This window comes from Schistocerca cancellata, chromosome 1, assembly GCF_023864275.1.
Source record: "Schistocerca cancellata isolate TAMUIC-IGC-003103 chromosome 1, iqSchCanc2.1, whole genome shotgun sequence".
Taxonomy (NCBI): Eukaryota; Metazoa; Arthropoda; class Insecta; order Orthoptera; family Acrididae; genus Schistocerca; species Schistocerca cancellata.
In genome coordinates, this window is record NC_064626.1 from 1,267,342,223 (window position 1) to 1,267,364,790 (window position 22,568).

A 22,568-nucleotide genomic window follows, 5' to 3' on the forward strand; every position below is an offset into this window, starting at 1 on the left:
AAATGATGATGGCGTCCTCTTGGGTAAAATATTCCGGAGGTAAAACAGGCCCCCATTCGGATCTCCGGGCGGGGACTACTCAAGAGGACACCGTTATCAGGAGAAAGAAAACTGGCGCTCTACGGATCGGAGCGTGGAATGTCAGATCCCTTAATCGGGCAGGTAGGTTAGAAAATTTATAAATGGAAATGAATAGGTTAGATTAGCTTAGATTAGATTAATACTAGTTCCATGGATCATGAATACAATATTTCGTAATGATGTGGAACGAGTCAAATTTTCCAATACATGACATAATTAAGTTAATTTAACAACATACTTAAGTTAATATAACAACTTTTTCATTTTTTTGTGTTTTTTATTTTTAATTTTTTATTTTTTATTAAATTGGTGCAGTTCGGTGGCAGGAGGAACTAGACTTTTGGTCAGGTGAATACAGGGTTATAAATACAAAATCAAATAGGGGTAGTGCAGGAGTAGGTTTAATAATGAATAAAAATAATAGGAGAGCGGGTAAGCTACTACAAACAGCATAGTGAACGCATTATTGTGGCCAAGATAGACACAAAGCCCACGCCTACTACAGTAGTACAAGTTTATATGCCAACTTGCTCTGCAGATGATGAAGAAATTGATGAAATGTATGATGAGATAAAAGAAATTATTCAGGTAGTGAAGGGAGTTGAAAATTTAATAGTCATGGGTGACTGGAATTCGAGAGTAGAAAAAGGAAGAGAAGGAAACGTAGTAGGTGAATATGGACTGGGGCTAAGAAATGAAAGAGGAAGCCGATTGTAGAATTTTGCACAGAGCATAACTTAATCATAGCTAACACTTGGTTCAAGAATCATGAAAGAAGGTTGTATACATGGAAGAACCCTGGAGATACTAAAAGGTATCAGATAGATTATATAATGGTAAGACAGAGATTTAGGATCCAGGTTATAAATTGTAAGACATTTCCAGGGGCAGATGTGGACTCTGACCACAATCTATTGGTTATGAACTGCAGATCAAAACTGAAGAAACTGCAAAAAGGTGGGAATTTAAGGAGATGGGACCTGGATAAACTGAAAGAACCAGAGGTTGTACAGAGTTTCAGGGAGAGCATAAGGGAACAATTGACAGGAATGGGGGAAGAAATACAATAGAAGAAGAATGGGTAGCTTTGAGGAATGAAATAGTGAAGGCAGCAGAGGATCAAGTAGGTAAAAAGACGAGGGCTAGTAGAAATCCTTGGGTAACAGAAGAGATACTGAATTTAATTGATGAAAGGAGAAAATATAAAAATGCAGCAAGTGAAGCAGGCAAAAAGGAATACAAACGTCTCAAAAATGAGATCGACAGGACGTGCAAAATCGCTAAGCAGGGATGGCTAGAGGACAAATGTAAGGATGTAGAGTCTTATCTCATTAGGGGTAAGATAGATACTGCCTACAGGAAAATTAAAGAGACATTTGGAGAAAAGAGAACCTTTTGTACGAATATAAAGAGCTCAGATGGAAACCCAGTTCTAACCAAAGATGGGAAAGCAGAACGATGGAAGAAGTATATAGAAGGTCTATACAAGGGCGATGTACTTGAGGACAATATTATAGAAATGGAAGAGAATGTAGATTAAGATAAAATCTATCTATTTATAAATAACTGTTTAACCATGGGTAATGCCATTGTCCAAGCTAGTAACATATATAATTATACTAAACTCCTAAGACATCCCCCCCACTGGTAAAAGCACAAATCGCACACTGCTCAGTAGTAAAGCTGCTTTACAAAAAGGGAGAAAGGGATAATGCAGATAATTTTAGACCTGTTTCTGTGCCATTAGTGTTTGCTACAGTTATTGAAAAGGCTGTGTATGTAAGAATAATTGATCATTTTATATCACATGAAATGTACACTTTGGCTTTGGAAGTCGTTTAACAGCTAAAAATGCTATATTCTATTTTCTGTGTGAGGTACCAGGTAGTTAAAAAAAATGTTTGCAACGCTAGGCATTTTTTTTTTATTTAACTAAGGCATTTTATTGTGTTTATCACAAAATATTGCTCCAGAAGTTAGCCCATTACTGAATATGGAGAGTAGCTCGCAATTGGTTCACCACTTACTTTAGCAAGAGACAGCAAAAGGTCATTACTCACATTGTTGAGAATGGCCATGATGTGGGGTTTGAGTGGGGTAAAGTCAAGTGCAGGGTGCTCCAGGGATCAGTGTTGGGGCCACTCCTGTTCCTTATTTATATAAATGATATGCCCTCTAGTATTACAGGTAACTCTAAAATATTTCTGTTTGTTGATGACACTAGCTTGGTAGTAAAGGATGTTGTGTGCAACATTCGCTCAGTTTCAAATAATGCATTTCATGACCTAAGTTCATGGCTTGTAGAAAATAAACAAACGCTAAACCACAGTAGGACTCAGTTTTTACAGTTTCTAACGCACAATTCAACAAGACCTGACGTTTTAATATCACAGAATGGGCATATGATTAGTGAAACGGAACAGTTCAGATTTCTAGGTATTTAGATAGATAGTAAGCTGTCATGCAAAGCCCACGTTCAGGATCTTGTTCAAAGACTTAATGCTGCCTTATTTACTATTCATACGGTATCTGAAGTCAGTGATTGTTTGACACGAAAATTAGTCTACTTTGCTTATTTTCATTCGCTTATGTCGTATGATATTATACTTTGGTGTAACTCTTCCCATTCTAAAAGGATAGTTTTGGCTCAGAAACGGGCTATTCAGGCAATAAGTGGTGCAAGTTCACGAACCTCTTGTCGACCCCTGTTCACGAGTCTGGGTATTTCGACATTGGCTTCTCAATACATATATTCTTTACTGTCATTTCTTGTTAACAATACTAGCTTATTTCCAAGAAAAAGCAGCTTTCACTCAGTTAATACTCGGCAGAAATCAAACCTGCATTTGGGTCGGACTTACTTAACTCTTGTGCAGAAAGGTGTGCAGTATACTGCTGCATCCATTTCCAATAAGCTTCCACTCGAATTCTAAAATCTTAGCAGTAATTCACACGCTTTCAAATCGAAACTGAAGAGTTTCCTCAATGGATCACTGCTTCTGTTCTGCCGAGGAGTTCCTTAAAAAAATTAAGCTGATTCTTGTTGTATTGTTGATTGCGTTTACTTAAACTTATGGATTGACTTTTTTCGCATTGACTTTTTTCGGTTATTTTTATCTGTTGTTGCTCACATGTTGTAATTTCAAGTACTGACACGTTCCATGACTTTGGAGATTTGCTCCTCAATTTGGTCCTATCGAACTTGACTTTTAAATATACAAATAAAAACAGTAGAATAACATTCCATAAAAGTATTTTTATCATAATAATAATAATAATAATAATACCACCCAATACCTTTTCACTCACTTGTCCACGAAACTTTCCACAGAACATTTAAACCAGACCTCAGATCAGCTGATCACCAAAGCTTTCAACCACTCTCTAACAGCTATTATATTCATATTCAACATTCTACAACTCAAACAACCCCCCTTCCCCACACACACACTCGGCATACACACACACACACACACACAATATAGATAATGAACAGAAGTTAGTTTCCAACATATATTTCGTTAGGTTGGAAACATGTAGGTAAAGAAACCAAACAGGAGGAAACACATAATGAACTCACAATACCTGAGTCTCTATAAGCACAGTTTTCGAACAAATATCTATAACTAATGTAATAAAGAGTAATAGTACACCACAAAAATAAAGGTGAATATGGTGAACATTTCTGAATCCTTTTATAAAGACAACAGGATTCAGTCTTTGTCGTTCTAGGATAAGGGGCTGAATGTGTCTATTTACGACAGTCTTTTCTAGATTCTTCTTCCACTAACAAATATTCGGACCAATTTGATGTTCCATCTATTCTGTTTCCCGTTTTAATCCATTGTTAGGGGGCAGGATAAGTCTTGGAAGTTTTTCTACAGTAGATTTAATGCTTTGAAAAATATGAGCAGAACTCTGTTCGTTTTTGGTCTCAACCCGTTCACTGAGCTTGACTGAGTCAATTCTCGTACGCTCTTTGAGCTTTCTCTTGATTAAGTCTTCAGGGTCAGAGTTTATCTGAGCCACCTTATGTGCTAATTCTTTTAGAGTTTGTTCGAACTTTCCCTCACACGTTTGCTACATCACGAGAAAGTTTTCTAAATTTTGAGGAATAGAACTTCTTGGGACTTTAGCATCTCTTTTACCTTTGGTTGCTAAGCCTTTCACTCTTTCTAACACTTCAGGTTGCTGTTTAGCTACAGCATCTGTTTCACTGATTTTTGCAGACATACTGGGTTGCTGAGCGGCTATGCAATTACTTTTAAGTATTTTCGTACTTATATTTGCCAGTGTACCTGTCAGTTGGGACCTACTGTTAAAATCTAATTCTTGTACCTGGAATTTCCTTTATATCATCACTCGGTGGCGTTCTTAAGGAAAAATTGATTTTGAAATTGGTGGTAAGGTTTTATGAGACCAAACTGCTGAGGACATCGGTCCCTAAGCTTACACACTACTTAATCTAGCTTGAGCTGCCTTACGCTATGGACAGCACGCACACCCATGACCAAGGGAGGACTCGAACCTCCAACGGGGGAAGCCGCACGGACCGTGACGGTTCTTAAGGACTCTGTATTCCCTACGTCACTATCAGTCATCATTGAATCGGATCTCATTTGATTTGCAGAGACAGGACTGACTTCTATATTGCTTAAAAATTCCGTTTGACATTTCCTGGGTATTCATTTTTAATTGAGAGTGAGTGAGTACCATGAAGTTTCCCTTCTGCACTACCAACTATCTCACTACACAAAAAAATCCCATAAAATAGTACAAGAATACATACAAAATATGTTGTGGCACTAATGAAGAGTCTAGTTCTATCTACAAATCAGGAAGAGATTACTGAAGTGACGATAGATCTAATTATACTAACAGAAAATATTCAGTCAAATCTCTGCTAGCGAACTGAACCACGATCTTGAAGTAATGTTGTGATAAGGCATGCACAAATTGACATAGTTGAAAGCGGTGATATTAAATACCAGCCCTTCCCTTTCATCAACTTCGTGGTTGCAAATAGTAGGCTGCGAAGCATATGCACTTCTCCGTTCTGATTCAGTAGTCGTTCTCACAATCAGTTTCAAGAGCATTGAACAGAAACATTTACAAAATTATACACTAAGTATCCTTAACAGTGTACAACAAAGAAGAGAATGATATTAGTTGATTAAAAAGTGTCTTTATTTGTTACACACATTCACTCGTCACATTCCACCTGTTCTCTGTTGTCACGTGCGTTATCTCTCTCTTTACCTAAATACGTGTCTTTATATGTGTCTATTTCTGTGTTAGTTTGTTACTTGGCAACTAAACTGTATGTGTCTACAACAAAGAACATGTGATGCATAAGGCCAAGTTGATTGAATAGCAAGTCAGTCAGCTTACACAGCACACTCTCACAGACCTCAAACCATTTAATGCTGAGAAAATTATAAAGTTCAAAGTAACGCGATATTTCAGTTCGTAAATCAAAAGTTGACTAAATCTTTGGCATTCTACCATTCAAGTGCCCGTTGGACAAGAGCACGAAATGCACAACTCAACGCCGACAAATCGCAGCTCGATACAGAGTCATTTGCACTTGTCATGAGCTTATATATGAAATAATTCGAGACTGCGCGCTGTACCCCAAGTTCTTCCCTTAGTTCTTCATTTCCTATTTTTTCTTCTATCGTACAGCCTTTCACTGATCTGGGGAACTTAAATTCTGCTGTTTTAAGTTGTCTTAGGTCTTTCGAATCTAATGTCCAACTACACTCCTGGAAATTGAAAGAAGAACACCGTGAATTCATTTTCCCAGGAAGGGGAAACTTTATTGACACATTCCTGGGGTCAGATACATCACATGATCACACTGACAGAACCACAGGTACATAGACACAGGCAACAGAGCATGCACAATGTCGGCACTAGTACAGTGTATATCCACCTTTCGCAGCAATGCAGGCTGCTATTCTCCCATGGAGACGATCGTAGAGATGCTGGATGTAGTCCTGTGGAACGGCTTGCCATGCCATTTCCACCTGGCGCCTCAGTTGGACCAGCGTTCGTGCTGGACGTGCAGACCGCGTGAGACGACGCTTCATCCAGTCCCAAACATGCTCAATGGGGGACAGATCCGGAGATCTTGCTGGCCAGGGTAGTTGACTTACACCTTCTAGAGCACGTTGGGTGGCACGGGATACATGCGGACGTGCATTGTCCTGTTGGAACAGCAAGTTCCCTTGCCGGTCTAGGAATGGTAGAACGATGGGTTCGATGACGGTTTGGATGTACCGTGCACTATTCAGTGTCCATTCGACGATCACCAGTGGTGTACGGCCAGTGTAGGAGATCGCTCCCCACACCATGATGCCGGGTGTTTGCCCTGTGTGCCTCGGTCGTATGCAGTCCTGATTGTGGCGCTCACCTGCACGGCGCCAAACACGCATACGACCATCATTGGCACCAAGGCAGAAGCGACTCTCATCGCTGAAGACGACACGTCTCCATTCGTCCCTCCATTCACGCCTGTCGGGACACCACTGGAGGCGGGCTGCACGATGTTGGGGCGTGAGCGGAAGATGGCCTAACGGTGTGCGCGACCGTAGCCCAGCTTCATGGAGACGGTTGCGAATGGTCCTCGCCGATACCCCAGGAGCAACAGTGTCCCTAATTTGCTGGGAAGTGGCGGTGCGGTCCCCTACGGCACTGCGTAGGATCCTACGGTCTTGGCTTGCATCCGTGCGTCGCTGCGGTCCGGTCCCAGGTCGACGGGCACGTGCACCTTCCGCCGACCACTGGCGACAACATCGATGTACTGTGGAGACCTCACGCCCCACGTGTTGAGCAATTCGGCGGTACGTCCACCCGGCCTCCCGCATGCCCACTATACGCCCTCGCTCAAAGTCCGTCAACTGCACATACGGTTCACGTCCACGCTGTCGCGGCATGCTACCAGTGTTAAAGACTGCGATGGAGCTCCGTATGCCACGGCAAACTGGCTGACACTGACGGCGGCGGTGCACAAATGCTGCGCAGCTAGCGCCATTCGACGGCCAACACCGCGGTTCCTGGTGTGTCCGCTGTGCCGTGCGTGTGGTCATTGCTTGTACAGCCCTCTCGCAGTGTCCGGAGCAAGTATGGTGGGTCTGACACACCGGTGTCAATGTGTTCTTTTTTCCATTTCCAGGAGTGTATATGCGGCATGTACTACTGTTGTTCATGCCATGAATTTATAACATTTCATATATTACTTAATGTTCCGATTGTCGCGTCGGAGGGTGTTGATTTTCTCATTTACGTCTTTCTCTTCATCGAAAGCTGTCTCATATAGTAGACACTGGAAGCGGGACGCCTGTTCCATTATTAGCCTATTATATTGACGATTACCTTAGAGGATATTTTCCTGAAAAAGGCTTTTGTTTCCGTTTTTGTCGTTGATATCTTCAGGTTATAATTTAGGCTTATATTGTCTGTATATATAACACTGCTAATAATTTGTCTTCACGGTCCTATGTGATTACCTGGTTGTTGATAAATAGCACCGAATTCAGAAATTTGTGTGTCCCACTTTTTATACCTTGAGGTATTCTGTTCTTCATCCATTCCCTCACTAGGTCGCCAATAATGAACAGTGTTGGTGACATACAGCACTCTTGTTATTCTGCCTGCATTATCTCTGTTTCTGGTTCAAATAGTTCAAATGGCTCTTAGCACTATGGGACTTAACATCTGAGGTCATGAGTCCCCTAGAACTTAGAACTACTTAAACCTAACTAACCTAAGGACATCACACACATCCATGCCCGAGGCAGGATTCGAACCTGCGACTGTAGCGGTCGCGCGGTTCCAGACTGTAGCGCCTGAAACCTCTCGGCCACCCCGGCCGGCTCTGTTTCTGGTATCAATGCTTTGCCATTATCTATTCTTATTTTGATGTTTTTATACAAATCTTAACATATTTTTAATCAAGTAGCTGAGGAAACGTTTTTTCTCCATTATTTATCAGAGTTTTTAGGGGAAGATATTTCTTTCATAGCCGTACAATGTTAGGTGCGTTTCGAAATTGAAATCTCGTATTTCTTGTATACCTTGTTTCAGAGTGAAAATATTGTCGGCACATGATCTTCCTTTACAGAAGTTTGCTTGCTGTTCTAGTAACACTGAATCAGAAATGTTTAGAAGACTTTTAGTTACTGTTCATTACTGAAATTTCTTTGCAAGTCGTTATTATCAGACTAAGATATAAAAGCTTCCTCATGATCGTGCAATTCATTAAATTCGTTGTCGCTCCTAGACGTTTTCTTATACCGTGTCCTAATTTCCATTATGACGTTGTCTCGGTCTTTTCTTATTTCTTGGGTTCCATAAACATACCCCGTTGACCCAGCTATCATCCGTTCGCCAGACTACATGTCACAGCCACACATTTTCATTGCATTCCTATCTGTGTCTTCCACACCATCTGTTGCTTAATCCATTTGTTCGATTCTATCCATTACTCACTGACGAGCTTACGATTTGGAAGGGCATTATTCACATAGACAAATCATTGACAGAGCTGAAAGTGACATAAGTAACAATAAAAATCACTCTACCTTCGGGATCAATCCTCTGCCCTTTGTATTTGTAGTCTCTCTCTCTTATCCACTGTGGCACATATACGTAAAATGGAACGTGAAACGATTAAGGCACTGGACTCGTGTTTGCCCCCCCCCCTCCCCATCAGCCTGTCCCCCTTCGAGTGGACAAAGGTGTATACGCACACGGCCATCGACCTGGTTTAACAAGAAACGTGTTCCATCCGCCTGCCTCATCCGACCACCCGACTCCTTTCTACTGCTCCATGGTCCAATCTCGAGGATCCTGTGCCTACTGAAATCATAAAAGACGATACCGTTTCGTCGATATTGAAATTTGGTCTCCGGCGAAGCAGCATGTAGAAAAATTTGCTCTGAACGGAGTGCTCCGAAACACATTGTGTTTTGTCGTCAGACCGGCCACGGATGCTTTAGGGAGGGACAACCCTCCGATTTCAGCTTCCTGTGATGATATGGGGACGTTTACCCCTTGACAACTACTATTGTATTCACCGTCTTTCAATTACTTTACATAGACGTTAACAAGACCAGCACGCGAAAAGCTTATCAGCTTCTCTGTTTTCGAGCTACGCGGGATGATTAGCCGAGCGGTCTCAGGCGCTGCATTCATGGACTGTGCGGCTGGTCCCGGCGGGGGTTCAAGTCCTCCCTCGGGCATGGGTGTGTGTGTTTGTCCTTATGATAATTTAGGTTGAGTAGTGTGTAAGCTTAGGGACTGATGACTTCAGCAGTTAAGTCCCATAAGATTTCACGCACAATTGAACTTTTTTTTCTCTGTTTTCGAGATGTTCGTTTCCAGTCGCCGCACCTGCTATCTGTCAAAGTCTCTTACGTCAGTGAATTTCCTCATTTTTTTCGTCATTTTTGAGCCTTATCGTTGCTAGAATGGTTCCCCTTTCATCTAGGCTACACTCTTGGGCATTCCCCGCCGCAACATGTCAGTAACGCTCTTTCACGGAGGACAGTGGCTCATCGATGGATGTATTTGTGTTTTGCAGGTTACTGAGAAACAAGTGAGTGAGTTCCTCAGCGTGTTGCTGTTCAATAAAGTCTCCTCACACCACAGTGGGACGTACACTTGCGTCGCATCCAATAATGCTGCCAGCGCCAACCACTCTGCTCAATTGCAGGTCAATGGTAAGTCTGAAGATTACTCTGTAAATCCATATATTTATGGAACAGCGCATGTGTACTGAAAACTAGCAGTACAGCAGTCCGTGTGTTGTTACTCTCTTGCAGTGTCCCCTCAGTGGCTGGTGGAGCCGCACGACACATCTGCCCTCTCTGGGAGTCCACTGTCCGTCCACTGCCAAGCTCAGGGCTTCCCCCAGCCAGTCACCTCCTGGTTGCGCGGGCAAGGTGAGAACAGCAATGTTTCGTGCACAGATGACTGTACCAGAATGGAGCAATCATCGTCTTCTTCTTCAGCTCCTTCTGCTTCATCAACCTCTTCATTTTTTTCATGACTTTAAGCTTCCAAATCATCACAGTAGTCTTCATACTCTTATCATATTCTTCATCGTCATCATCTTGTAACCTCCCCCTCACTTATCGACCTTAAAGACAGTGAAAAATTAAACCTCGTGTACCTAATGGAAATTTGGGAAAAGCAATCGTCACCGAAGTTAATCTGTCGGTAAAGAGGGAGGAAAGGGTTACATCTAAATGAAAGGAAAAGTGCTAATGAAACTGGTGGAAATTAATTTTGAAAAGGGGTAAAGTTAATAAAGAAAGTAAATGTGCAGCTGTTACGTTAACAATTAACTAGCGGTAATTAGGTATTTGAGATTTGGGGGAAATTACGGTCGCCAGTCCTAAGGACAATTACTATAGTAACTGAAAAAGAAAGGTTATTACACATATAATTAGCTCTAGAAGCGTGGCAACTGAAGGTTAACACGTGTAGTGTGAAAACTGAAAGTTTGTCAGAAGTAATAAATTTCGCTACACCCTGACTTAATTTAGCAAAAGAATTAATAAAACCGGAAAATCGAAAGTTAATTTAATGACTGAAGTTAATAGTGAGCTTTCTTTCTGAAGCACATCGAAATTCAGTAAAATACGGTTAGTCTTGGGCTACCTCAACAATCATTTCAAAAGCTACTTGAATCTACGCAATTTAGAAATAAGATATTTAACTTTGAACTTGAATTAAATGATTCTGAACAATTAACAATAGTAAAATTTAGTACGTACCAAGCTGAGCTGCAGTCACAGGTATGCTAAAATACGGTAACAAAACTCGCACTCTTAATTCATGTTTGCGTAATCTAAATATTGTAGCCAGCTATGAAAACTTTAACTGAACTTTGAAATTAAAGCAGTGAAATGCTATATTATTATTTTAATGCTGGCGTTTGAATTTCAACGACACTCGGGTTCATTCCGGAAAAGGAAGGGACCCTGCTTGGCAATGCAATTGGGACAATGAGCAACAAAGGTTCATGCTAAGTTGCTGTAATTATAGTTACGAAAATGGTACAGTTTGAAAAGCTGAGGTTTGCCATACAGCTCTAAAACTTTACGTGCTTCCAGTCTTCCTTGTTGGTTGATTGAAGGTTCGATGCCGTCGATCGAGGAGGTGGCGACAGTCACTCATTGTCGGCCGTCGCTGTTGCAGAAGCTGGATGTTGGCGCGCCTTCTTCTCGACACGGTCACCAGACGAAACGGGCTCTTGATATGCGCCAGCTAATGCTTCCCGTCCGCGACACCATGTCAGAAACTATCATCGCAAGTCGAACGCAATTACATGCTGCCAAACCCCGAAAGCGCGGCAACTCGCGGGAGATTCACACAACACACCTGCTCCACTCGCTACTCCAGCCAGACCCCCTCTGCTCTGCCCGCGCTCCACGCGGCAGAGTTAACACTACCAAAGACCCTACACACTTTGATTCATCACACGACCTATCGATGTAATCGTTCGATAGCAGTTTTCCCTAGGCAAGACCCAGCGTAAAAATACAAATAATATTTACGAAACAAACCAGTTATACACCGACATAAATGCATAAATATATATATACAAATAGTAAAACAATTACAATATACGAAGACACAGAAATGTTATATATTCAGGTAACAAAAATAAGGAAAACAAATTTATAGTACAATAATGGAAATAAGAGGATATGCATTTCCAGCGTTACAATCTTCTACTTTTTCTTCTTACTCGGTCCTGAGATCCATTCTGTTCAAATATGAATTCTAAAAGCGTCCTCAGTAGTCCAGTAGTAACTGACCCGTCGGTTTGTACAGAGAAGTCAGTTTCGCAGTCCTTTTCTCTTGCATACATCTTTTCATTTCTTATATCTACGTGCATACCCAGCCGTCCTTTCGGGAATTTAATTTCACTGTTTCAGTATCTCTCTGGACCTTTTTGCTCGAAGTAAAATTCCCTCAAGCATGCAATAGCACATGGGCTGCTACCAGTTAAGATAATTTCATTTGTGTGTCCTATCCGATCGTCTAAATGTGGTGAAGAGGTTCTTGCGTGCTCTTTGATGACCGAGTGCTATGTTCGCTCCTGAAAGTCCCACCAAAGCCAGCGTTCAACGAAGGGTGGGAGAACAATAGTAATTTGAACTCCATAATTGGGGCGAAACCAGCCCCTCTGGGAGATTCAACTGTGATACGAGACGCAGATAAAGACGACTCATCACTCACACTGAAAGCAGCTTATCACGGTCTAGGAAACATCACAGTTCCCTAGTCCTCCATAGTTCAGGTTTCGTGGCGAGTTGATATCCCAGAACACTTTTGCTTGCGAAGGGGAGGGGGCAGTGAAGAACTGTATACACAAATTTCAAATAACTGGATAAATTTATAACAAAATGAAGCAGCTGTTATGAGATTAACGATTTGCCGACTTTATTACATCTATATCCACACGAATACTCTGCAAATCATATTTAAGTGTCTGGCAGAAGGTTCATCGAACCACCTTCACAATTCTCTATTATTCCAATCTCGTATAGCACGTATATCTTTCCGTGCGAGCTCTGATTTCCCTTATTTTACCGTGGTAATCGTTTCTTCCTGTGTAGGTCGGTCTCAACAAAACATTTTTCGCATTCGGAGGAAATAGTTGGTGATTGGAATTTTGTGAGAAGATTCTGTCGCAACGAAAACCGCCTTTCTTTTAATGACGTCCAGCCTAAATCCTGTATCATTTCAATGATGTAGGATATTTCCCGATTACACAAAACGTGCAGCCCTTCTTTGAACTTTTTCGATTTACTCCGTCAGTCCTATCTGGTAAGGATCCCACACTGCGCAGCAGTATTCTAAAAGAGGTCGGACAAGAGTAGTGTAGGCAGTCTCCTTAGTAGATCTGTAAAATTTTCTAAGTGTCCTGCCAGTAAAACGCAGTCTTTGGTTCGCCTTCCCCACAACATTTTCTATGTGTTCCTTCCAATTTAAGTTGTTCGAAATTGTAATTCCTAAGTATTTAGTTGAATTTATGGCCTTTAGATTTGACTGATTTATCGTGTAACTGAAGTTTAACGAGTTCCTTTCAGCACTCATGTGGATGACCTCACACTTTTCGTTATTTATGGTCAACTGCCAATTTTCGCACCATTCAGATATCTTTTCTAAATCGTTTTGCAATTTGTTTTGATCTTCTGATGAGTTTATTAGTCGATAAACGACAACGTCATCTGCAAACAACCTAAGACGGCTGCTCAGATTGTCTCCTAAATCGTTTATTTAGATAAGGAACAGCAAATGGCCTATAAAACTACCTTGGGGAACGCCTGAAATGACTTCCGTTTTACACAATGACTTTCCGTCAATTACTACGAAATTGACCTCTCTGACAGGAAATCACAAATCCAGTCACATAACTGAGACGATATTCCATAAGCACGTAATTTTACTACAACCCGCTTCTGTGGTACAGTGTCAAAAGTCTTCCGGAAATCCAGAAATACGGAATCAATCTGAAATCCCTTGTCAATAGCATTCAACACTTCATGCGAATAAATAGCTAGTTGTGTTTGACAAGAACGATGTTTTCTAAACCCATGTTGACTGTGTGTCAATAGACCGTTTTCTTCGAGGAAATGCATAATTTTCGAACACAATATATGTTCCAAAATCCTTCTGCATATCGACGTTAATGACACGGGTCTGTAATTTAGTGGATTACTCCTATTACCTTTCTTGAATCTTTGGATACGGATCTTTCGTCGAGCGAACGGTTGTATGTGATTGTTAAGTATAGAGCTAGTGCCTCAGCGTACTCTGAAAGGAACCTAATTGGTATACATTCTGGGCCAGAAGACTTGCTTTTAATAAGTGATTTAAGCTATTTCATTACTCAGAGGATATTTACTTCTACGTTACTCATGTTGCTAGCTGTTCATGATTCGAATTCTGGAATATTTACTTTGTCTTCTTTCGTGAAAACATTTCGGAAGGCTGTATTTAGTAACTCTGCTTTGGCAGCATTGTCTTCGATAGTACCTCCATTGTTGTCACACAGAGACGGCGTTGCTTGTTTCTTGCCGCAAACATGTTTCACATACGACCAGATTCTCTTTGGATTTTCTGCCAGGTATCAATATAACGTTTCGTTGTGGAAACTGTGATAAGCATCTCGCATTGAGGTCCGCGCTAAATTTCGAGCTTCTGTGAAAGATCGCCAACCTTCAGGATTTTGCGTCTGTTAAAATTCGGACTATTTGTTTCGTTGTTTCTGCAGCAGTCTTCTGACCCGTTTTGTGTACCAAGGAGGATCAGCTCCGTCGTTTGTTAATTTATTTGGTATAAATTTCTTAATTGCTGCCGATACTATTTCTTTAAATTCTAGCTACATCGTGTCTGCACTTATATTATTAATTTGGAAGGAGTGGAGATTGTCTCTCAGGAAGGCATCAAGTGAATTTTTGTCTGCCTTCATGAACAGGTATATTTTTCGTTTATTTTAGGAGGATTTGGGAGTTACAATATTCAATCTCGCTACGACAACCCTATTTTCATTAAGCCCTGTATCCGTTTTGTTGGTCGTAGGGTAGAAATTGGAAAAAATACCAAATTATAGTGAAAAACAGAATTTGGTAGGTGACTATAAGGAACAGCAAAACGATCTAGATCATATTTGCCTCTAGGTTTATTGATCTGAATCTCTAACTGAACGTGCATAAATGCAATACAATTCTCGTAAACAAGAGAAAGAGCAACGCATTATAGGGAAATTGGTAAATTTTCTATTGCCTGTCACATCTCGTAAATGGCTATGGGTAGTACCATGGAGCGCAAATTAATAGAATATAACGCACCGCACCCTACTCCCCTCACTGTTGTTCTGCACAGACCCTTACTTCGTTATTTGGACTATAAATAGAGTGCGACTATATCGTTATCCACATATGGCTACTTAAATTACCCAGATACACTAAACCAGCAATCATCGTGCATATAACTACACTCCTGGAAATTGAAATAAGAACACCGTGAATTCATTGTCCCAGGAAGGGGAAACTTTATTGACACATTCGTGGGGTCAGATACATCACATGATCACACTGACAGAACCACAGGCACGTAGACACAGGCAACAGAGCATGCACAATGTCGGCACTAGTACAGTGTATATCCACCTTTCGCAGCAATGCAGGCTGCTATTCTCCCATGGAGACGATCGTAGAGATGCTGGATGTAGTCCTGTGGAACGGCTTGCCATGCCATTTCCACCTGGCGCCTCAGTTGGACCAGCGTTCGTGCTGGACGTGCAGACCGCGTGAGACGACGCTTCATCCAGTCCCAAACATGCTCAATGGGGGACAGATCCGGAGATCTTGCTGGCCAGGGTAGTTGACTTACACCTTCTAGAGCACGTTGGGTGGCGCGGGATACATGCGGACGTGCATTGTCCTGTTGGAACAGCAAGTTCCCTTGCCGGTCTAGGAATGGTAGAACGATGGGTTCGATGACGGTTTGGATGTACCGTGCACTATTCAGTGTCCCCTCGACGATCACCAGTGGTGTACGGCCAGTGTAGGAGATCGCTCCCCACACCATGATGCCGGGTGTTGGCCCTGTGTGCCTCGGTCGTATGCAGTCCTGATTGTGGCGCTCACCTGCACGGCGCCAAACACGCATACGACCATCATTGGCACCAAGGCAGAAGCGACTCTCATCGCTGAAGACGACACGTCTCCATTCGTCCCTCCATTCACGCCTGTCGCGACACCACTGGAGGCGGGCTGCACGATGTTGGGGCGTGAGCGGAAGACGGCCTAACGGTGTGCGGGACCGTAGCCCAGCTTCATGGAGACGGTTGCGAATGGTCCTCGCCGATACCCCAGGAGCAACAGTGCCCCTAATTTGCTGGGAAGTGGCGGTGCGGTCCCCTACGGCACTGCGTAGGATCCTACGGTCTTGGCGTGCATCCGTGCGTCGCTGCGGTCCGGTCCCAGGTCGACGGGCACGTGCACCTTCCACCGACCACTGGCGACAACATCGATGTACTGTGGAGACCTCACGCCCCACGTGTTGAGCAATTCGGCGGTACGTCCACCCGGCCTCCCGCATGCCCACTATACGCCCTCGCTCAAAGTCCGTCAAGTGCACATACGGTTCACGTCCACGCTGTCGCGGCATGCTACCAGTGTTAAAGACTGCGATGGAGCTCCGTATGCCACGGCAAACTGGCTGACACTGACGGCGGCGGTGCACAAATGCTGCGCAGCTAGCGCCATTCGACGGCCAACACCGCGGTTCCTGGTGTGTCCGCTGTGCCGTGCGTGTGATCATTGCTTGTACAGCCCTCTCGCAGTGTCCGGAGCAAGTATGGTGGGTCTGACACACCGGTGTCAATGTGTTCTTTTTTCCATTTCCAGGAGTGTATTACGGTATTATTCGTTTTAATGATCGAAAGTTATTAGGCCCATAATTGACCCTTAATAGTCCATGAATCTTGTCAGTGTTACTGTGCCCCAGCTCTCACTCATTCACTGTTGCTGATGTGTCAAGATTCATTCGTGAACGAGTCACCATTTTAAGACACGTTTTATACAGACCGTAGCTATCAATACTTTTACCATCTTGTAGTTAATTTAAATGTGCGCATTTAAAAGGAGACGGTTCTTCTTAACGGAAGTGTCCCCTTACGTCACTCGTAAACAAAGCCAATCGATCCAAAGGAAAACTGGATATGTTAATAGCCCATATCTATATTTGTAGAATTTAATAATTTTTAGCATACTGTACCCCGTCGCAAACTGTGATAGAAAAAATTCGCATCAGTTGCGAAAATTTTCTGTTCTTTACCCAGGTTTCGGCTAGAATAATGTAGCCTTTTTCAGAAGCATAAAATTACTATAACATGTCAGAGTAAGGCATAGTCAACATTAAAAATTAAAATCTACAGTACCGTGGTACCATGTCGAATTATAACCACTTAACTGAAGTCCAGCCCCGGCATCACTTCACCACGCAGTCGGTTGGCAACGGTCAGAAGGCTAGGAGATCGATCTCCAGACGGTCCAGTCACCTTTTTTCTGTCGTTTGTCACCTGTCACACTTCTGGCAATGATTGATCACTTGAAAAATCTCAGGCTTCACCGTGGTTCGGCGTTCACGTTAAACCCCAAGTTCCTGTGTAAGTGGCACGTAAAATCAGTCAAAACGTTGGAGGAACGTAGTAGCATAGCATCTCCAGGCACCTCCACTAGGACCATGCCAAGAGGAGCACTGTCGCTTTAGTATCAGCGTTCAGGTTGCTGATATCTTTACCCATTTTTTTATAGATGTGTAAGTTTATAGCTTTCTCAGAGAAGAAAAATTCCATATATATTTTCTGCAACACTTTTACTTTAGAAAGGTTATTATCTTGTGCTGCAGCTGCTTCATACATCGCCATTTTACATTTTTAGAATCTGTTTTTAGGTCATTTCTAATCTAAACTATCTCTTTATATCTGTAATTTGCCATTTTCTTTATACGAGCGTGGAGTATTTCCTTTATTACTGAAAATAAGGCGCTTTCACCTCATGTGTTCCTCGTAAATGTTTAAAATAATCTGATAGCATTTACAAGGGCAGTTCAATAAGTAATGCAACACATTTTTTTTCTCGGCCAATTTTGGTTGAAAAAACCGGAAATTTCTTGTGGAATATTTTCAAACATTCCCGCTTCGTCTCGTATAGTTTCATTGACTTCCGACCGGTAGCAGCGCTGTACGGAGCTGTTAAAATGGCGTCTGTAACGGATGTGCGTTGCAAACAACGGGCAGTGATCGAGTTTCTTTTGGCGGAAAACCAGGGCATCTCAGATATTCACAGGCGCTTGCAGAATGTCTACGGTGATCTGGCAGTGGACAAAAGCACGGTGAGTCGTCGGGCAAAGCGTGTGTCATCATCGCCGCAAGGTCAAGCAAGACTGTCTGATCTCCCGCGTGCGGGCCGGCCGTGCACAGCTGTGACTCCTGCAATGGCGGAGCGTGCGAACACACTCGTGCTACTCTTCAGAAATTGAAGAAACGACTTTAGCGTGTTCGTAGGCACAAAAATCTGAACGAACTTCTCCTTCTTCATGACAACGCAAGCCCTCACACAAGTCTTCGCACCCGAGAGGAGGTCACAAAACTTCAGTGGACTGTTCTTCCTCATGCACCCTACAGCCCCGATCTCGCACCGTCTGATTTCCATATGTTTGGCCCAATGAAGGACGCAATCCGTGGGAGGCACTACGCGGATGATGAAGAAGTTATTGATGCAGTACGACGTTGGCTCCGACATCGACCAGTGGAATGGTACCGTGCAGGCATACAGGCCCTCATTTCAAGGTGGCGTAAGGCCGTAGCATTGAATGGAGATTACGTTGAAAAATAGTGTTGTGTAGCTAAAAGATTGGGTAATAACCTGGTGTATTTCAATGCTGAATAAAGCAACCCCTGTTTCAGAAAAAAAATGTGTTGCATTACTTATTGAACTGCCCTCGTATATGTCGTCATAACTACCCACGTAAGAATTTTGTGAAACTGCATGTTGACCTCAGATTCGTCAATAATTTTTCCCTAATATGCAATGTTTTGTTCTTTGCGTTTAGGAGGAAAACCGAACGACTTCCAGCCCTTTGAGCCTTCAGAACCTCACATGCTGGTGATGGCGAACGGGACTCTATCGATCCCGTCTGCTTCTGCAGAGGACGAGGGCTTCTACCTGTGTCGTGCTGATAACGGCATTGGTGCCGGCCTCAGCAAAGTCGTCGAGATAGCTGTCAACGGTAATTTCGATAACTAATCACACACAACTGCTGAAACATTATCTCAATATTGTCTGCTCATTTTATGTGACCGGCGCCATACACCTTACGGTCGCGTGCAGAATACGAATGTGTCAAACAGATACAGAATTAAAAATCTCCCACTGCCACTTTTCCATCTAAATCTCCATCTTTTATCGTCACAAGTAAACTATAGTGCTGCTATGTGAATAAAATCACTGACGGTGCATGATGGTATCGTCAGGTTTTTGCTGTTAACAATGTCCCTGCGTACACGTAGGAAAGAAGGAAATTAGTTTTGTTTAAAGAATGTGATATTTCCAAAGCTAAACTGTTGATTGAACACAAAATATTACTTACTATACTTTTAATCTCACAGATTCATTATCAACTATCATCAAATGTAAATCTGGAATATTTGCCATATGTGGTATTGCAGTTATATGACTTCGGTCACAAGTAGGTCATGACTACAATAGAATATTGCTGGACTGATTTTTTTATGATTAATGATAATCTCTAATACCGAAACGGATAGTACATAAAATATATCTTCGTGATAGTGACGTTTAAATATTGTTTTATTTGTCCTATTACAAATATGGCGAAGTTGTAGATGTAGTTCCATTTCAGTGAATCTGTATTACAACAAGAAATGACATCAGAGGTAGCTCTGGTTGCTTTAACATGTTTACATATAACGTTACCTAAAAGTTGTTGTAACTGCATGGAGCGCAAATAGAGACAATAGATACTTATACCGACACATGTAGCAAATGGCCTTAAGCAACATCTCAACATTTTGTTAGAAGAGTTTCTATCCACCCCCAATATTAATGGGTTGTATTATTCAACTTTTCTCCGATAACGCGGATACTTATGATAAGGTGCTCAAGCTTAGTTCAATCTCGACAGCATTTTAATCTAATGTAAATTGCAGAAAAACGAAAAGCGGAGAAACTAATTAAAGCTCACTGCAAGAAAGGATATAATGTTTTGATAACACAGTTAGACACACAACTGCACCATAGTCAATCAACAAAGAGCTCATTTCTCTTCTCAAACAACGTAAAGCATTCATAACCAGAGTTCCATCATTTCAACCATACATTGTCAGATTAACCAGTAACACAATGCACTCTACGATGACCACCGGCTCCTGCTCTCTGGTCCGTATACGAAAGAGTAAGTCGATTACATTAGCTTTTACACAACGTCCAATGCTAATACAGGCTCCTTGGTTATTCCTTAGTGGGCCAGCATAACACCTTCCATCAGCGGTAGCACAGAACAACACGGCCATACAGCCAAGTGACGACGTCCGTTCACCACTCATACCCACGGCAGGTGCAGCTCCTGCACGTATTCTCCCTCTGCATAAACAGAAGCCTAGCAACAGTGTTGTGCTCCACTCAACCTCAGTTCTTCTCTCTACATTCACGTGAATATCTTCCATTTGTCGAAGAAATTTCATAACTGTCATGTTGTGCCACATAGAGACTAATTATAATTCGAACTGAGAGGGATGAGAATTTATTCTCCCATTCTTCGATTGCAAACGTCAACGTTATAAGCCACAGTACGTTGTACATATGAGACTTGTCGACTGAAGTAGGTCTTTTCCACAGATGTAGCTTTACGATACTGCCGAACTTCGAAGGGCAGCATTGGGTGCCTTGAAGGACAAACAGCAAACGAAGGCCGGAAACGTCATTCAACGATACCTCTTTCTTTTTTTTTTTTTTTAACGGTGGTGGAGCCTCTCCACGCCCACATCGGCATGATGGCCAACTCAAATGCCTACTGTAATTTCTGCATAATATTTAGTTTTCACTAAAGTGAGGTACGCAGGGTGTGGGTACTGCGATATTTGCGTACATCTGGTTAAGGTTAACCATTAATGCGCGCTCATCTGGAGATAGATTGGGTCGAAGTCGAACAAAGGGTAGCGTTTTGAAGGGCAGAGGAAAAAAAGTGCCAAGGCAAGAGCCACGGGAAAAAAACTCCGCGATAGCTAGGTCGGGTTGTAATAGCAGTAGCGGATGTCTTGCTACCTGCGATAGGTCGTGCAAGAGCAGGCTTTGTTAGTAGTGGGTGTCATATGAAGTGCATTCAAGTTCTAAGGCCTCCGATTTTTTTTTTCTAGAGACTGGAAAGAGATAGAAACATGCGTATTGTTTTAAAATGAGGCCGCGTTCATTGTCAATACGTCCCAGAGATGGCAGCACCGTACGGCAGATGGAATTTTACCGCCAGCGGCGAGAACAAGAACTGTTTTAAATACTTAAAATGGCGACGTTTTCCTTACTTGAACAGTGTGCAATCATTCGTTTTCTGGATTTGCGTGATGTGAAACCAATTGAAATTCATCGACAGTTGAAGGAGACATGTGGTCATGGACTTACGGATGTGTTGAAAGTGCGTTCGTGGGTGCGACAGTTTAATGAAGGCAGAACATCGTGTGACAACAAACCGAAACAACCTCGGGCTCGCACAAGCCGGTCTGACGACATGATCGAGAAAGTGGAGAGAATTGTTTTGGGGGATCGCCGAATGACTGTTGAACAGATCGCCTCCAGAGTTGGCATTTCTGTGGGTTCTGTGCACACAATCCTGCATGACGACCTGAAAATGCGAAGAGTGTCATCCAGGTAGGTGCCACGAATGCTGACGGACGACCACATGGCTGCCCGTGTGGCATGTTGCCAAGCAATGTTGACGCGCAACGACAGCATGAATGGGAATTTCTTTTCGTCGGTTGTGACAATGGATAAGACGTGGATGCCATTTTTCAATCCAGAAACAAAGCGTCAGTCAGCTCAATGGAAGCACACAGATTCACCACCACCAAAAAAATTTCGGGTAACCGCCAGTGCTGAAAAAATTATGGTGTCCATGTTCTGGGACAGCGAGGGCGTATTCCTTACCCATTGCGTTCCAAAGGGCACTACAGTAACAGGTGCATCCTACGAAAATGTTTTGAAGAACAAATTCGTTCCTGCACTGCAACAAAAACGTCCGGGAAGGGCTGCGAGTGTTCTGTTTCACCGAGACAACGCACCCGCACATCGAGCTAACGTTACGCAACAGTTCCTTCGTGATAACAACTTTGAAGTGATTCCTCATGCTCCCTACCCACCTGACCTGGCTCCTAGTGACTTTTGGCTTTTTCTAACAATGAAAGACATTCTCCGTGGCCGCACATTCACCAGCCGTGCTGCTATTGCTGCGATTTTCCGGTGCTCAAAACAGACTCCTAAAGAAGTCTTTGCCGCTGCCATGGAATCATGGCGTCAGCATTGTGAAAAATGTGTACGTCTGCAGGGCGATTACGTCGAGAAGTAACGCCAGTTTTATCGATTTCGGGTGAGTTGTTAATTAGAAAAAAAAAATCGGAGGCCTTAGAACTTGAATGCACCTCGTACATGTCGATACCTTTGACTTTGTGCGGTGGTGTTGCCCGGCGGCTGCCGCGGGGTGCCGGTGTTGACCTCTCGTTCAGCGTCAGCAACCTGCAACAGTTAGGTTTATCATCACTTTTGTGTCCGATACGTCATATATCGGATGCACAGTGTAGGGTGATGTTGGCGAATTGTTTGTGCGTCAGTAAGCGAGCCTGTCGGTGTCCCTGCTGCGGCCTGTTGGTCGGCTCTAATAGTAGCTGG

The 22,568-nt window shown here is 42.8% G+C and overlaps 1 protein-coding gene across 1 annotated transcript in view; it reads left to right on the forward strand.

Annotated features, from left to right (window-relative positions):
• LOC126094953 (Down syndrome cell adhesion molecule-like protein Dscam2) overlaps positions 1 to 22,568 on the forward strand; it is an 890,199-nt gene that overhangs the window by 691,172 nt on the left and 176,459 nt on the right. Inside the window, exons 14-16 of the mRNA XM_049909611.1 lie at positions 9,668 to 9,806; positions 9,909 to 10,028; positions 18,727 to 18,903. Of these exons, the coding sequence (XP_049765568.1) occupies positions 9,668 to 9,806; positions 9,909 to 10,028; positions 18,727 to 18,903 (436 nt within the window). The remainder of the gene's footprint in view (positions 1 to 9,667; positions 9,807 to 9,908; positions 10,029 to 18,726; positions 18,904 to 22,568) is intronic.